This window comes from Mastigoproctus giganteus, chromosome 12 (genome assembly GCF_048544385.1).
Source record: "Mastigoproctus giganteus isolate SK-2022 chromosome 12, ASM4854438v1, whole genome shotgun sequence".
In the NCBI taxonomy this organism is placed as follows: Eukaryota; Metazoa; Arthropoda; class Arachnida; order Uropygi; family Thelyphonidae; genus Mastigoproctus; species Mastigoproctus giganteus.
This window is the reverse complement of record NC_143586.1, coordinates 100350366-100369259: the sequence shown is the minus strand read 5'-3', so window position 1 is coordinate 100369259 and position 18894 is coordinate 100350366. Positions and strand designations below refer to the sequence as shown.

Genomic DNA, 18894 nt, shown 5'->3' with positions numbered 1-18894 from the left:
CATTCATTTCCCTCACCAATCTTGTTCCCCTTCTCTGTACACACACAAGCAACTCTACATCCTTCCTAAAATGAGGCCTCCAGATCTGTACACAGTACTCAAGTCGTGGCCTGACCATCACCTTATATAAAGGGATAATCACCTTTTCGGTACTAGCAAAATTCCTGTATAACATTGACAATACCCCATGACCTGCTCTGGCAACCTGTCTGCATTGCTCAGAAAGCTTCATATCTGACTGCACAATTAGGGCTTACAATACCGGGATCCCGGTCATTTTTTGCCGGTATTGAAATACCAATATTGATACAAAAATACCTGTTTTTCGGTACTAATTAAAAAAAAATAATAATTGTTTATAATTTAATCACATAAAGGTTATAAAATCACCTTTATGTGATTATGACATGATTATCTCTAATAGCAAATGTTCGATAAATCATCTATAGGACACCATGCAACATTGCAACCTGTCCACAATTCTCGGACGACTTCATGTCTGACCATATCATAACTCCCAAGTCCTGTTCCTTCCTCCACTACTGACTTTAGTTCAACTCCACCAAGTGTATAAGTTATTTTGGGGTTGCTGTTCCCCAGGTGTATACCTTGCATTTTGCTGAATTAAAGCATAGCTGCCACTTTTCTGACCATCCCGGAGGTCTATCTAGGTCACTCTGAAGAAGCTCTGCTTGGCGGCGATCATTAACTACTCTACTGATCTTTACATCATCTGCAAGTCGCAATATCTTACACCCTCCATCCCTTCGTAGATGTCATTTAAGATAATCAAAAACAACAGTGGTCCCAATACTGATCCTTGGGGAACCCCACTTCTTACATTAACCCAATCTGAGGAATAACCATTTATCGCAACTCTCTGCCTGCTGCCCTCAAGCCATCATGCTATCCATCTGAGGGTTTTCCCTATGATTCCAGCTTGCTCCAACTTGTAAAGTAACTGCTCATGTGGGACTGAGTCAGATGCTTTGCTGAAATCCAAATAAACAATGTTGAAATTATTTACAAATTCCAGCTCTTGAGTGACCCTGTCAAAGTAGCTAACCAGATTAATTAAACATGATTTTCTCTTTACAAAACCATGCTGTGTATCCTACAGAATTCCATTTCCATCTAAATGATCCTGAATTCCACCCTTGATCAATGCCTCCATGATTTTCCCTACTACTGAAGTTAAACTGGCCAGTCAGTAATTACCCATTACACTAGAACCGCCTTTATGTTCCAATTTACACCAATTCAACGGAATCTCTCCTGAGTCCAATGATGTTCTCGTAACTAGCCTTAATGGTTCAATGCACTCACTTGTCGCCTCAAGATTATAGGGCATATGCCATCAACCACAGGAGCTTTACTCGCCTGTAGGCGCGAAAGTTCTCATTAAATAATCATTTGAAATTTCAACATCATTAATTACATTTTTTTTCAACTTCACTTCCATAATATTTCATTGACACAAAGAGTTTTTTATGTAAATATCGATGCAAAGTAACTGTTGACTTCATCTGCATCTTTAGCTGTGGTATTTAATACTGTCCCATGTCCATTACATAAGTGTCCAATCTGATTTGTCCTTCTGTTCTTTGTATTTATATATGTGAAGAATTCCTTAACTGCACTCTTTGCTCACTTCTTTATTCCTTATCCCCATTCTTTGCTCTCTCCCAGACTCAGTAAAGATACTATGTTGAAAATTATACTTTGCTTAATAAAATGTCTTTCTCCTTCAGAAAATGATGAACATAATTCAACCATAGAAGACCAACATGGAACAGAACATCGGTGTTCCACAACTTCTTTCCAAAATAAGAAATTGCCTGACTCCAATGAGATTTTAAAAGATGAACTTGAGTCAGAAATTAATGAAATACTTTTAACTATTTTTGCTAAAAAAGTTCAAAGTCTAGAAAATATGGACTGAGATCGTCTACGATTATCTCAGTACAATAGTACCAGAATAGAATCCAAAAGGGCATTTTCTGCCGTTGATCAAATACTGTATGTACCAAAATTAGATTCATTTTTAACGATCATACTATTGATTGCTTACATTTCTTAAGAGCCCACTTTATTCGGACAGGTAGTGTGGATGCTTAAACATAACTAAACTTTGCAGTAACAATGTATTTTTTTGTTTTTAGAATAACTGTATTTTAATGATTTTTTTCAGAATATTTATTATTGCAATAAAAGTTTATTTAAAACATGAATTCAAGTAATTACAGTACTTGTTTTTTCCTTACTTTATTGCACCTAATTGTCATCAAAATTTATTGAAAAAAATGTTTGTTTTTGGAATACTGGTATCCCGGTTTCATAAATGAATAATTGTAAGACCTATGCACAATTACGCCCAGATCTTTTTCATTTTCTACAATCACACACATAGTATGTTTCTCTGGGCTTACTTCTACCCATATGCTACCCTGCATTTGTCAATGTTAAACTTCAGTTCCAACTTCTCAGCCCATTGCCCAAATTTTCTAGATCCTGTTGCAGTAGCACACTGCCATTACCATCATTAACAACCATGCCAACCTTTGTATTATCTACAAACTTCGAGATTAAGCCACTATACCTTCATCAAAACATTGATAAATATACAAAACAACAGTGGGCTCAACATCGAACCCTGGGGGACTTCACTAATAACATTAGTCCACGAAGAGCCCATTTACTACCATTGAGTCCATTGAGCAACTTACCCTTAATACCATACTGTTCCAATTTGTACAATAGTCTTAAGAGAATTAAGAGAAGGAGACCGGCGGAATTACTCAACAAGTACAGGTCACTGTTGAAAAAAAGCCGTGAATTAGAATTGAATTTGAAAGTGTCTGCAATTCTGCCCAGACACGATAGGAGGGAGTACATGATGAGAGCCTTGTCGATCAATTCGGCCCTGGAAAGATTGTGCAAGGCTCAAGGGGTAGAATTTTTTTCAAACTGGACTGTACTTGTTAACAGGAGAGATTGCTTCTACAGGGATGGGATACACTTAAATAGAAAGGGTGCAAGAATATTTGTTGATGCTATCGAGGCAGTGTTAGGTGGGTCGGAAAACTGCTAGTTTGGGGGGATACAAAGACTAATAGTTTAACAGTAACCGCAGGCAGAGGTGAAGGTGATTCTTGCACAACTTCTATTAGAATAAGAAGCGACCTGGAGCGAGGGGTGTTGGGGGTTTCAGGGACGGATGGCAGTCATCATGGAATAGTTGGGTATATGAGATGTGTTAGGATAACAAGGAATAGGCATAGGAGCATGTAGGCTTGCATGTATACCAATGCTAGAAGTATAGTAAATAAATTTGATGAATTTGAAGTGTTGGTCAAGACATCAATATTGTTGGGATAGCAGAGACGTGGTGTCACAAAGATATAAGGAATGCAGAACTGGAATTTGGGGAGTACAATGTGTACAGAAAGGATAGACAGGACAGAAAGGGAGGGGGTGTTATGCTGTTAATTAAGAAAAACATAAAATCAAAGGAAGTGCACCCAGTTAATATAGATGAACAGTGCTCTGTTGAGTCAGTTTGCACTGCGAAAGGAAAAATAAGAGTAGGAGTGTGTTATAGGCCTAATGACTTGAATGAGTACAATGAACAATTGTACAGAGAAATAGAGTGGGCCAGTAAATCAGAATGTCTTATAATGGGGGATTTTAACTTCCCAGATATTGACTGGAACTTGTGGGTTGGTCACTCACACACTAGTCAGACTTTTGTGGATTTATTGGATGATTGTTTTCTGCAGCAGCATGTTCGAGAGGCAACCAGAGAAAGTAACACTCTTGATCTGGTTATCAGCAGTGATCATTCGTGTATTAAGAATTTGCAGATAAAGGAACCACTAGGTGGCAGTGATCACAGTGTGCTGAAGTGGGATTTACTCAAAGAGGTAACTACCGTCAGGGGTAAAGGAAAGGGTTTTTGCTTCCGTAAAGGGGAGTACAGTGGTCTCAGACAGTTTTTAAATTCTGTACAGTGGGATCAACTGACGATGTTACAAACAGTAAATTCTAAGTGGGAAGCATTCAAGGAATTAATCGTGGAAGCTACTAGACTTTATATACCGATTAAGAAATATCGTTCAAGGTTTAGGCCTAAATGGTTATCAAATGAACTAATGAGACTCGTGACAGAGAAGAAAAATGCATGGGATGCATATAAATTATCAGGTGACGCAGAAGCCTGTGGCAGATATAAGCTAGTCTGTAATCAGGTCACAAAGGAGGTTCGGCAGGCGAAGGCGGATTACGAGAAATCTTTGGCAAAGGATGCTAAGAAAAACAGCAAGGATTTCTTTACTTATATAAACTCTAAAAGGAAGGGGATGAATATGATGGGTCCATTTGACATCGATGGTTCGACTGTTGATGATCCTGCTCAGATAGCAAACAAACTGAATGAGTATTTTGCATCTACATTCACACGTGAGGAATTATTACAGTTTGAAAATGGAAGAAGGTTATCAAATTGTAGCAGTGTGCTTAATGATTTTGTAATAACTGAGAGCAAAGTGGAGGAGAAATTGTTGAAGTTAAACATAAGAAAGGCACCAGGGGTGGATGGGATCTATCCAGTTATTTTAAAGGAGGCGGCAAAGCAACTAAGCAAACCCTTAGCCATAATTATGAGAGCATCCTTGGACTTAGGGGAGGTTCCCACGGACTGGAGATGTGCAAATGTGTCCCCAATTCATAAAGGTGGATCGAAGGGTGACACAAGTAATTACAGACCAGTTAGTTTAACTTCTGTTCGGGTAAAATAATGGAGTAGCTGGTTAAAGATGCATTGCAGGATCATCTAGACAAGACTGCAGCAATAATTCAAACACAGCATGGGTTTGTTAAGGGAAAGTCTTGTCTGACAAATTTGATTGGTTATTATGATGTGGTCACAAAGGAACTGGATGCAAAAAATAATTTTGATATCATATACTTGGATTTCAGGAAAGCTTTTGACACTGTTGCGCATGGAAGACTGCTGTACAAATTGGAGCAGAATGGTATTAAGGGTAAGTTGCTACAATGGATAAAAGGATGGTTAAGTGGGAGAAGACAGAGGGTGGTAATCAATGGGTGCTGCTCTTCGTGGACTAATGTTATTAGTGGAGTCCCACAGGGTTCGGTTTTGGGTCCACTGTTGTTTTGTGTATTTATCAATGATATTGATGAAGGTATATCAGGCTTAATATCGAAGTTTGCAGATGACACAAAGGTTGGCAGGGTTGTTAATGACAGTAATGGCAGTGTGCTACTGCAACAGGATCTAGATAATTTGGGCAGATGGGCTAAGAAGTGGCAACTGAAGGTTAACCTTGACAAATGCAAAGTACTGCATATGGGTAGAAGTAACCCCAGAGAAACGTACCAACTCTGCGGTACTACACTTAAGGTGGAAGAAAATGAAAAAGACCTGGGAGTAATTGTGCAGTCAGATATGAAGTTTTCTGAGCAGTGCAGACAGGCTGCTAGGGCGGGTCATGGGGTTTTGTCAATGATATATAGGAATTTTGCTAGCAGGGAAAAGGAGGTGATTGTCCCTCTGTATAAGGCAATGGTCAGGCCACACCTTGAGTACTGCGTACAGGTCTGGAGGCCTCATTTTAGGAAGGATGTAGATTTGCTTGAGCGTGTACAGAGAAGAGCAACACGATTGGTGAGGGGAATGAAGGGATTCTCTTACCAAGAGAGGCTTAAGTTCTGCAAATTGCAGTGGCTGGAGACTAGGCACCTGCGCGGTGATCTGATTGAGGTCTATAAGGCCTTGAATGGGTTGAGCACGCTGAATTCTGATGCGATCCTTCCACTTGTTCAGATTACGAACCTACGGGGACATAAGTTCAAATTAAGAAAGGACAGATGTAGAATAGATGTGCGGAAATTTGCCTTTAGCCAGCGGGTGGTTAATTGCTGGAACAAACTTCCATCTGTCGTTGTGAAAGTTGATAGGTTAAATAAATTTAAGGAGGAACTGGACAGACATTTGGAGGGAATGGTGTGATTTTTTTTTTTTTTTTTTTTGGCTGATGCTGCATGAGCTCCTACACTTGCTTTCTTGCATCATGTGCCACTACTACTACTACTACTACTTCCATGCACAACAGTGTTAAAAGCTTTCCTGAAATTCAAGTATACGATATCAAAATTATTTTTTGGATACAGTTCCTTTGTAACAACATCATAGTGTCCGATCAAATTTGTCAGACAAGAATTTCCCTTAGAAAACCCATGCTGTGTCTGAATTATTAGTGCAGTCTTGTCTAGATGATCTTACAATGCATCCTTAACCATTGACGACATTATTTTCTCCGGTACAGAAGTTAAATCCAAGGAGGCTCGCATAATTATGGCTAAAGGTTTGCTTACGTCCTTTGCTGCCTCCTTTAATATAACTGGATAAATCCCATCCACCCCAGGTGCCCTACTTAGGTTTAACTTCAAACAATTTCTCCTCCACTTTGTTCTCAGTTATTACCAAATTCATTAAGCACCCTGTTACAGTTTGATAAACTTCTGCCATTTTCCTCCCTTAATAACTCCTCATGTGTGAATGTAGGTGCAAAATGCTCATTCAGATTATCAGCTATCTTGGTAGGATCATCAACAGTCAAACCATCGATATCAAGTGGACCAATCTAATTCATCCCCTTCCTTCTAGAATTTATATAAGTAAAAAGGTCCTTACTGTTTTTCTTAGCATCCTTTGCCAAATATTTCTCATAATCTGCCTTCGCTTGCCTGTATTCCTTTGTAACTTGATTACAGACTAGCTTATAACTGCCATAGGCTTCTGTTTCACCTGATAATTTATATGCATCCCATGCATTTTTCTTCTGTGCCACAAGTCTCTTTAGTTCATATGACATTTATTTTGGCCTAAACCTTAAACAATATTTCTTAATCAGTATGAAAAGCCTAGTAGCTTTCACAATTAGTTCCTTGAATGCTTCCCACTTAGAATTTTCTGTTGGTGACATCATAAGTTGGCCCCACTGTGCAGAATTTAAAAATTGTTGGAGACCACTGTAGTCTCCCTTATGGAAGCAAAAACCTTTCCCTTAACCCCTGATGGTAATTATATCTTTAAGTAAATCGCACATCAGTACACCTTGATCACTGCCACCAAGTGGTTCCTTTATCTGCAAATTCTTTATACACAAATAATCACTGCTGATAACGAGATCAAGAGTATTACTCCTGCTGGTTGCCTGTCAAACGTATTACTATAGAAAACAGTCATCCATCTACCAGCACTGCACAAAAGTCTTGCTGGTATGTGAGTGACCAACCTACAAGTTCCAGTCAAAATCTGGGAAGTTAAAATCCCCATTATAACACAACCTGATTTACTGGCCCATTCTATTTCTCTGTACAATTGTTCATTGTACTCATTAGAGTCATTAGGCCTATAACACACTCCTACTCTCATTTTTGCTTTCCCAGTGCTTATGTCACATGAAACTGACTCAGCACTTATATACATCCCATGCATTTTTCTTCTCTGCCATGAGCCTCATTAATTCATCTGACATCCATTTAGGCCTGAACCTTGAACAGGATTTCATTTCAACTAAGAAATACTGTTCAAGGTTCAGGCCTAAATGGATGTCAGATGAATTAATAAAGCTTGTGGCAGAGAAGAAAAATGCATGGGATGCATATAAATTATCAGAGGACACAGAAGCCTATGGCAGATATAAGCTAGTCTGTAATGAAGTCACAGAGGAGGTTAGGCAGACGAAGGCAGATTACAAGAAATATTTGGCAAGGGATGCAAAGAAAAACAGCAAAGCGTTCTATACTTATGTGAACTCTAGAAGGAAGGAGATGAATCAGATGAAGCACTTAACATAGATGGTTCGACTATTGATGATCCTGCTCAAGTAGCTGATAAACTGAATGAGTATTTTGCCTCTACATTCAAGGACGGGAATGCCAGAAGTTTATGAAACTCTAACAAGGAGCTGAGTGATTTTGTAATAACTGAGAGCAAAGTGGAGGATAAATTGTTGAAGTTAAACATAAAAAAGGCACCTGGGGCAGATGGAATCTATCCAGTTATAATGGAGGCAGCAAGGGAAGTAAGCAAACCTTCAGCCATAATTATGAGAGTACCTTTAGAGTCAGGGGACATCTCCTTGGACTGGAGATTATTATTATTATTACTCTTATATTATTTCTCCTTAATTGGGGGGGTTCCACTCTGTGATGGGTACTGCTACCAAATACATAGGGTGGTTGTAATGTCTAGTGTTACTGTCAGTCGAGGAAATCTCTGACTATCCTACAGGCGTTCAGGATTGCGACTTTCTGGAGTTCCTTGTAGGTGTTCTCTGGGAGACCTATTGCTGCTAGGCTGCTATGTAGAGTCTTTAGCACCATACTGGTGGTTGACACAATGACTGGGATGGTTGATACTTCATGCATATGCCACATCTCCTTGATCTCATGTCTCAGGTTCGTATACTTACTAATTTTTTCCTCATGGGTTTTCTGGACATTCCTAGTGTTCGGCACCGCTATGTCCATCAAGTAGGTAGCCTTTTCTATCTTGTCCACAAGGGTTATGTCCGTTTTGTTGTGCGGGATGGTCTTCTCCGTTATTATGACGTGGTCCCGGTACAGCTTATGGTGGGTTCGGGGCTCTAGTACTGCCTAGGGTTCGTACTTGTAGTATAGTACACTTTCTTTGGTCAGTTGGTATGTCCTTGCTAGCTTCTGATGTATTATCCTGGCTACCTGGTTGTGTCTGTGAGTGTACTTAGTCTTGGTGATCACCTTGCACCCCGCGGTGATGTGTTGGATCGTTTCTGAGGCCAGGTGGCATCGTCAACATGTGTCATCTGACATTCCGGGCTCCTTTGCAATATATTTTCTATAGTTTCTGGTCTTGGATGGCCAGCATGAATCCTTCAGTCTCGGGGAAAAGCATCACGCTTGTGAGCCATGCATTGGAAGCAATGGTATCGATGTGATCTTGATGAAGGTCATTGTAGTGTCTGCCATGGGGTGTCTTGTTTGCCCATCTTTCTAACTTCGTTTCTTCCACTGTCTGGGCGGGAAGGGTTTCCCTCACTTAGGTTGAGTGGGGTATACCACTTAGCTATCTTCCTTATGGCCTGGTGGAGTGGTGCTGTGTTGTTCTCGAAGTAATCCTTCAGGTTAACTATTGCTGTTTTCTGTTGTCAGGTCTATCAGGCCCCTTCCTCCCTCTTTTCCCTTCTGACTTCGGGTGGTGTTGGCAACTCTTGGTCATCACTGTCCTTGTCTTTCGCATGATATCTTCTAGCTCGGTGTTAGTGCAATCTATGACCCTGAATATGTATGTTATTACTGGAGCTGCGTAGGTGTTTGCGGTTTTAACTGTGTTCTCTCCATTCAATTTTGCTTTCAGCAGGCTTCTGAGTCTCTGATTTCGCTCAGGTACTTCTTGATTTCCTTGTGTTCTAACTGCTCAGCCTGCATCATCCCTAGGTATTTGTAGGGCTCTCCTTCTGTCATAGCTTCGATCTCTTTACCACTCAGCAGCTGGTAGTTTTGGCCAACTAATTTTCCCTGGTGCAGTGTGTAGGTCTTGCATTTTTCTAGACCAAATTCCATCCTGATGTCCTTGCTGAATTCTTCGGTGATCCGGAGTAGTTGCTGGAGCTGCTTCTCAGTTGCTGCGTAAAGCTTGATGTCATCCATGTACATCAGGTGGGTGAGGATGTATAGGTTCTTTCTTCCTTCTTTGAGGTTATATCCATACTTACTTCCGTTGAGCATGGTGGATAGCGGGTTGAGTGCTAGACAGGACCACAGTGGGCTCAGACCATCTCCCTGAAAGATTCCTCTTCTAATGGGGATTGGCCTGGTTGTGATGTTCTTGACCTTAATGGTGGTACTCCATTTTGTCAAGGTTTCGGTGCTTCTTGAAGGCTTGCTCCATAACTGCGGCATCTATGGTTAATTGCTCCTTGCATCCTTTGCTCCTCCGCTTGCATCCTTTCTGCTTTTCAGCCATTATGTTCTGATTCTCTAAGTGGTCGGATATCTTCTTAGTTATGCAGCTGGTCAGGATCTTGTACATCGTTGGGAGGCATGTAATTGGCCTGTATTTTGCTGGGTTTCTTGTATCTTCATCTTTAGGCTTCAGATATGTGACTTCAGTGAGAAACTTCGGTTGTCTCTGGGTTGCTTATCATTCGAGTGAACTGCTATGCTAGATGCTTGTGTGTGTGCAGGTGAGCTTCTTATACCAGTAGTTGTGGATGTTATCAATTCCCGGGGTTTGCCAGTTGTGGGTGTTCCTGATCAACTGTTTTACTTCTTCTCGAATCTTCCACTCTCTCATCTCTTGTATGTCTTTCGTTTTCTTCCGTTCTACTTCTATCCAGGGTGCTCTGCTGTTGTCCTACTTCATGCTCCAGATATTTCCCCAGAATGCTTTGATTGTCTTCTTCTTGGTGGTCATTTTTCTGCTTTCTCACGTTCACTCAGTTTTCTACAGTTTCCTGTAGAAGGCTCTTAGGCGCCTCCGTAGCCAGGTGGGAAGAAGCAGCAGTGCGTAGCACACGTTTCTTGATTAGACCGGGGTTCGAGCCCGTCACCACCAAATACGGAGGTCAGGGAATGACCACCCACATATTCCGGAGCAATATGGCCTTAGTTGCTAATGCTCCTAAAATAACAAACAACCATCGTAGATCGTAGAAGGCTCTTTGGTCCTCATCGAAGATTTGGTTGTTTATTTTCCTCTGGGAGCTCTCTTTGTATCAGTGTAGTCTCTGCTGAGTGCGAGGAGGTTCTGCTTCAGTGTGTCCAAGTATTCTCCTATTCTCTGATTTCTGTTCTCATGTTTGCTGTGGACACTGTCTCTCTTGAGAATGCTCTGCACCTTTCCCATCAATTCTTACTTCTATTATCCTGTTGGTACTGGGTAAACTGACCTATCTTGACTCTTAATTCTCTATCTTCTGCTGAAGTCTTCTTTCCCAAGCTGGCTGTTCCTTCTATTTTCGGTTCTTCTGCTGCTGTCTCTCGTTTCTTTTCCATTAATCCTAGTGGCTGCTATGGCAGCACAGTATACGGCTGTGTGGATAGCCTCCATCATTGCACCATTGTTGTCAAGGTAATGTGGCATTTTGCTGATTGAAGTGGTCTGTTACTCTCCACAGGATTTTATTTGGCCTCTGCTTAGGTATCACATGGGTTCTTGTGGGGTCCATTCCTTTGAATTCTGTTAGGGGCCGTCTTCCACTCATCTTCTATTCTGGATAGCAAGACGTCGTCTCTTTCCACTTCAGCTACTCTGGGTTGTATTTCTTCTTGCTGTTCCTCCTCTGGTTCCATATTGACCATATTCTTTGTGCTTTGTAGCAGATCGCTGACATCTTGCTTGATTTTTTCCAAGATGGCAGGAGCTATTACGTTCTTCGTGACGATTGTCCTTCTTTGGTCTGCTAATTGCTGTTCGGTGACATGAATATCCGGGTATTCCAACCATTTGGTATGTAGTCGTGATCTGTACATTGTTATATCGGTCTCTAGCCCGGTTATTTCATAGTGTGCTCGCATGATGTGTATGTATTCATTTCAATGCTCCACTTCATGCTCTGGCGTTTTCTTCCTTCTTGGATGGTTACTAGTGCAGTTGCGCAGGAAAGCTTCCAGTTGTTGGGGCTGGATGGTGGTAACCTTACGGGGAACAGTGCCACTTGCTCCACTGTCTTGCTAGAGAGAGACTGTTTCCAACTTTTCGAACTGACCCCTCCACCTAAGGCCCGAACATGAGTGACTTTATCCTGATCCACACTCTATGCAGTATAAATAATATTCTGCGACATCATCCATCTATGGAGGTTACTAATTATTATTATTATTATTAGCTACATGGTGCAAGGAAGCCTTAGGCTTATGCTGCACCAGCCAAAAAATAAAAATTCTCTGAGAGAAGAGAGAGAGAGTGTGTGTCAAAAGTAGAAGGGTGAGAGGGGAGAGAGAGAGAGAGAGTGTCAAATCACCAAGAAAGAGAAGAATGATGATATACAGCATGAGCAAATGTATCCCCCAATTCAAAAGGGGGATTTCAAAGGGTGACACAAATAATTATAGACCTGTTAGTTTAACTTCTGTTCTGGGGAAAATAATGGAGTCACTGGTTAAAGAGGTGATACAGGATCACCTAGACAAGACAGCAGTAATAGTCAGACACAGCATGGGTTTGTTAAGGGGAAGTCTTGTCTGACCGATTTGATTGGATACTGAAATGTGGTCACAAAGGAACTGAATGCAAAAAATAATTTTGATATCATATACTTGGATTTCAGGAAAGGTTTTGATACTGTTGCACATGGAAGACTTCTGTACAGATTGGAGAGGTATGGCATTAATTATACATTACTGCAATGGATAAAGGGATGGTTGAGTGGGAGACGGCAGAGAGTGGTAATAAATGGACACTCCTCTACGTGAACTAATGTTATTAGCAGAGTACCCCAGTGTTCGGTGCTGGGCCCATTGTTATTTTGTGTAATTATCAATGATATTGATGAAGGTATATGAGGTATAATGTCTAAGTTTGCAGATGATACAAAGGTTAGCAGGGTTGTTAATGACTGTAAAGACATTATGCTACTGTAACAGGATCTAGAAAAGTTAGACAGATGGGCTGAGAAGAGGCAACTGAATTTTAACATTAACAAATGCAAAGTACTCCATATGGGTAACAGTAACCCAAGAGAAACGTACCAACTATATGGTAATACACTCAGTTAGGTGGAGAATGAAAAAGACCTGGGGGTAATTGTGCGATCAGATATGAAGTTCCAGTTGTTGGGGCTGGATGGTGGTAGCCTTACAGGGAACAGTGCCACTTGCTCCACTGTCTTGCTAGAGAGAGACTGTTTCCAACTTTTTGTTCACAGTTTTGTCAATGATATATAGGAATTTTGCTAGCAGAGACAAGCAGGTGATTATCTCTTTGTATAAGGCAATGGTCAAGCCACACCTTGAGTTTGTATACAGGTCTGGAAGCCTCATTTTAGGAAGGATATAGAGTTGCTAGAACAAGTACAGAGAAGGGCAACAAGATTGGTGAGAAGCACAAATGGGTGCGCTTACGAAGAAAGGCTTAAGATCTGCAAATTGCAGCATCTGGTGACTAGGCACCTGTGAGGTGATCTGATCGAGGTGTATAAGGATGCACTTCCTTAGATTTTATGTGTTTCTTAATTAACAGCATAACCCTTCCTTCCTATCCTTTCTATACAAATGTTTGCCCCAAATTCCAATTCTGCACTGCTTATATCTGTGTGGCACCATGTCTCTGATATCCTAACAATATCTGCCTTTGATAGCTTCACTTCAAATTCATCCAATTTATTTGCTATACTTCTGACATTGGTATACATGCGCCTAGTCTTATTCTTAGTTACGCTAGCACAGCCCATGTTTTTATTCGTTTCATGATGACTCCTACCAATACCTGAACCCCCCACACCCCACCCTCCAGGCTCATTCTAATTGAAGCAGTGCAAGAATCGCTTTCACCTCTGCCTGCGGCTACTATTAACCTTTTAGTCTGCGAATAACCCCCCCCCCCCCCAAAGCTAGCAGTTTTCCAACCCAACTATGCTTCAGTAGCATCAGCAAACACTCTTGCACCCCTTCTATTTAGATGTGTCCCATCCCTGTAGAAGCAGCCTCTCCTGTTAACAAGCACAGACCACGCTGAGAAAAATTCTACTCCACGAGCCTTGCACGTTCCTTCAAGGCCCGAATTGATTGACAAGGCTCTCATATACTTCCTCCTATCTGGGCAGAATTGCAGACACTTTCGAATTTAACGCTAACTCACGACTTTTTTTTTCAGCATTGACCTGTACCTGTTAAGTAAATCTGCAGATCTCCTACTCTTAAGGTCATTAGTGCCAGTGCACAACGATATTAGCCTTTGTGCCCTTAAAAGGTGATATCTGTTCTACAACATTATCAGCTTTTTCCCCTGGCAGACATAACCTATAAAATATATTGTGTAAAAAGGATAGGTGGAATAGTCTCCCTGTTTTTGATAATAGAGTTACCGACAATAACTAACTCTGGTGGGACCAGCACATTATGCCTTGGAGGTTGCCTCTGTGTTGCCTGATGCAGAAGAGTGAGCTCTGGCATTGAGTTGGGCAGCTGAGAGCTTGATGGGTCCCTCATTTTAATACCTTCAAGGGCATCTACTCAACTCTTCAAACTCTCATAAGCACCCATCTGAACTCTCAGTTGGCGCCTAATTTCTTGACACACTCTGCACCTAGCACACATAAAGACATCTTCCTTGGCTAGATCATGTCCTGTTCCCGAGAGTTCTGCAAACATTTCACAAGTTGCACATTTTTTTAGGCTGTGATGCATTGGAAAATCGCCCCCATCAGTTCTCCCCCGAGTCACAGCACTCTTGCTACTTTGTGCCCGTTGCTTTGCTGCTCTAGTCTGGGACATGATATTGAAAATGAAAATTAATGAAAACTAATACGATTGATAAATTTAATTAATTAATTACCAGGACTACACTTTCTAACAGATTTCTAAATGCAGTGATACGTATTATGCTATCTTGTTTTACGTTAGGGCTACCTATTTACCACAATTCAAAATTTGAATTCCCTACCACTCACTCTATATGAAAACAATGGCTGCAAGATTTGAATGAAACAATGGTTTTATGTATTTTAAGTAGTAACCTACAAAAGCTATCTAAATTAAAAATAATGAGCGTAACTATAACTATAAAGCTACTTATAAAGTACAATATATTTGCTAAATTGTCTAATTTGCTAATACGACAATTTAGTAAATAAAATAGCAAAACACTGATCTGTTTTTTAGAGCTTGTAATTCACAGCTGGAACTTGTAAATAGGGTCAGCACCCTCTCTGTTTGACCATTAAAGGGGGATTTGTTAATATCTTATTACATTAAAAATTCTATGATAGCAAAAATGATGAATATATACTAAAACTAGTAAATGATCTAATTATCCATGATGAAAGTGAAATTTCCAAAATGAAAAATTAATGTTTACTAAAAGTTGTGTTATTTATTGAAAGTTAATTGAGACTCATATGTACAATGATAATCAGTATAAAAAAAAAAAGCTGAATAAGCAACCAATTATGGTGAATTTCGTTTTTTAAAATTATTGAAACTGGCTACACTGACCTCTGCAGTGTGGACACTTCTCTATAACTGACACTTTCTTCTCACCCAGTGGTGTCTGCTTTATAGAGGTTTTACTGTAGTTGATATATGATTGAATTGTTGAAATTTATTTAAATAATCCATAACTACTCTATGTTAGAACTCAGATTTAATAGGATACTGTATTGATAACTACTTAGAGGAGCTTACATGACAACTATTTATACTATTTCTTAAATTTTATTTTTAATATATTAATATTTACTCAAATATTAAGAATTGAAACTGATTTATATATGTTCATAGATATTTGGTGCTATTGAAGATGAAGATGTATTAGGATTCCCAAGTAGCAAAGCTAGTACAGAAAATGTGAGTCATTTTTCTTAACTGACAATTTGGCAATATTCTTAACAATTCAGTACTACAATTGGGCAGTACATTGTCATTTTCATTCTATAATTTTAGTTTTTTTCAGTAGTTTTATAAACAGTGTTATATAATAATTATAATTTTCTCTTTGAAGCCTCCCTTGAAAATTTAATTCGATATTTTCAAGGAAGTTAAAAGTTCTTATTACTCTTCAGTAGTTCCAATAGATTTTAAAACAGTACTGGTTGCATGGGATCAATAATGGACCCAGAATTCAAATGATTATAATACAGTTATTCATAAATATTTTTTGTAAATTATTTTTCTATTAGTTAATCGTTGTAACAAAATAAACATTATTATAACATGTATAAAACTTGCTGCAGACTGCAGCAAATAATGTTAAAGAGGTACATGTAAGCACAAAATAATTACAAAATAAACTACATAATGAAAAAAGATAAAATAAAATAAAAATGCAAATTTGATAAGCAAGGACCTGCATGCACTCAGGTGCATGGAATCCTGTGATATGTTGCAACTCTACTTGAAATTGTTCAAAGAAATCTCCCCCCACATCATCCTATAGGGTGATTACAGACACTACAAGAACTTTTATAATATCAGTTTTAATATTTCTGTTTTAATTTTTCATTATATAGTTTTAATTTAGGTGTGCGTGCATGTTTTTCTGGCATTTACAGAGGTACTGTACTTCTTCACAAGAGTACCTATTGCACAGATGTGAGAAACCATTGGCATCTGACCCCAAAAAACAGCAGAAAATTTTTACAATTTGGTACTCATTGAGTTGTGAAATTTTTTTGCATATTTGCTAACAACAGCTATACAATATACACTAAAAAATTGTTGAAGTTAAACATAAGAAAAGCACCTGGGGTGGATGGGATCTATCCAGTTATATTAAAGGAGACGGCAAAGCAACTAAGCAAACCCTTAGCCATAATTATGAGAGCATCCTTGAACTTAGGGGAGGTTCCCACGGACTGGAGATGTGCAAATGTATCCCCAATTCACAAAGGGGGATCGAAGGGTGGCACGAGTAATTACAGACCAGTTAGTTTAACTTCTGTTCCGGGTAAAATAATGGAGTCATTGGTTAAAGATGCATTGCAGGATCATCTAGACAAGACGGCAGCAATAATTCAGACACAGCATGGGTTTGTTAAGGGGAAGTCTTGTCTGACAAATTTGATAGGATATTATGATGTGGTTACAAAGGGACTGGATGCAAAAAATAATTTTGATATCATATATTTGGATTTCAGAAAAGCTTTTGACACTTTTGCGCATGGAAGACTATTGTACAGATTGGAGCAGAATGGTATTAAGAGTAAGTTGCTACAATGGATAAAAGGATGGTTAAGTGGGAGAAGACAGAGGGTGGTAATCAATGGGTGCTGCTCTTCGGGGACTAATGTTATTAGTGGAGTCCCACAGGGTTCGGTGTTGGGTCCACTGTTGTTTTGTATATTTATCAATGATATTGATGACGGTATATCAGGCTTAATGTCGAAGTTTGCAGATGATACAAAGGTTGGCAGGGTTGTTAATGACAGTAATGGCAGTGTGCTACTGCAACAGGATCTAGATAATTTGGGCAAATGGGCTAAGAAGTGGCAACTGAAGTTTAACCTTGACAGATGCAAAGTACTGCATCTGGGTAGAAGTAACCCCAGAGAAACGTACCAACTGTGTGGTACTACACTTAAGGTGGTAGAAAATGAAAAAGACCTGGGAGTAATTGTGCAGTCAGATATGAAGTTTTCTGAGCAATGCAGACAGGCTGTCAGGGCAGGTCATATGGTTTTATCAATGATATATAGGAATTTTGCTAGCAGGGAAAAGGAGGTGATTGTCCCTCTGTATAAGGCAATGGTCAGGCCACGCCTTGAATACTGCGTACAGGCTGGAGGCCTCATTTTAGGAAGGATATAGATTTACTTGAGCGTGTACAGAGAAGGGCAACAAGATTGGTGAAGGGAATGAAGGGATCCTCTTACCAAGAGAGGCTTAAGTTCTGCAAATTGCAGTGGCTGGAGACTAGGCACCTGCGCGGTGATCTGATTGAGGTGTATAAGGCCTTGAATGGGTTGAGCACGCTGAATTCTGATGGGATCCTTCCACTTGTTCAGATTACGAACCTAAGGGGGCATAAATTCAAATTAAGAAAGGACAGATGTAGAATAGATGTGTGGAAATTTGCCTTTAGCCAGCGGGTGGTTAATTGCTGGAACAAACTTCCATCCGTCGTTGTGGAAGTTGATAGGTTGAATAAATTTAAGGAGGAACTGGACAGGCATTTGGAGGGAATGGTGTGATTTTTTTTTTTTTTTTGGCTGATGCTGCATAAGCTCATACACTTGCTTTCTTGCATCACATGCCACTACTACTATGTACACTATGTTGATAATGAGTACTGACAATCATATGTAAATTTTTCTCAGCCTAGGTATGAGTATTTCAAGAGTTGAGAATTTAATTTTGACACCTACAAAAGTGTCAGCATTTATACAGGGTCTCTCAAAAATATTGGTACAAACGTTTAGGGGAGGTAGGTAACATCTAAAGGAATGTGAATCACATAGGAACCCATAACCAGAAACGTCACGGGAGAGTAGTAGCAGAGGCACAAGCAGAAATGACACAAGACAGTAATTAGTGGCAAACATTTATTTGACATAATATTAACAATGGAGTACGAGATGGATGCATTTCATGATGTTACAGCAGATGCTCGAAGATTCCACCATGAGACGCAATGCATGCGGGACACCGACGCAGCATGGATTGGCAGACACGGTTGAACACACCTGGAGTTTCTTTGACAGTAGCAGCAGCACAGACAAGTCTCACCACGAGATCCATTTCCATCTCCACAGGTGATTTATACACAATAGATTTGAAGGCCCCCCCTCAGGAAAAAAATCAAGGCTCAATAAATCAGGTGAGTGTGGGTGCCAGGCAACGGGTCCACCATGGCCAATCTATCGATGCCCAAAACGCCTGTTCAAATTGTCACGAACACACCTTCCATAATGGGCAGGTGCCCCGTCATGTTGAAACCAAATGTTGCATCTCACATTTGCTGGAACATCGTCAGGTAACCCTGGTAGAACTTGTTCAAGAAAGATCCAATATATTTAGTGGAGTTCATGCGGAATCGTAACAGGTATGGGCTGACTAAGCAGTCACCAACCATACCTGCCCACACATTTATTGCGAAGCGATGTTGTTCCGCATGGGGGTGCACACCGTGTGGGCCCTCTGCTAATCCATACATTAGGTGCATGTCTGCCA

At 40.0% G+C, this 18894-nt stretch overlaps 1 protein-coding gene across 2 annotated transcripts in view; it reads left to right on the top strand.

Annotated features, from left to right (window-relative positions):
- The window catches only part of CysRS (cysteine--tRNA ligase, cytoplasmic), a 340710-nt gene that overhangs the window by 235879 nt on the left and 85937 nt on the right, over nt 1-18894 (top strand). For both annotated transcript variants that reach the window (XM_090386775.1, XM_090386776.1), the window contains one exon: nt 15508-15573. In XM_090386775.1, coding sequence (XP_090242901.1) covers nt 15508-15573 — 66 coding nt within the window. The remainder of the gene's footprint in view (nt 1-15507; nt 15574-18894) is intronic.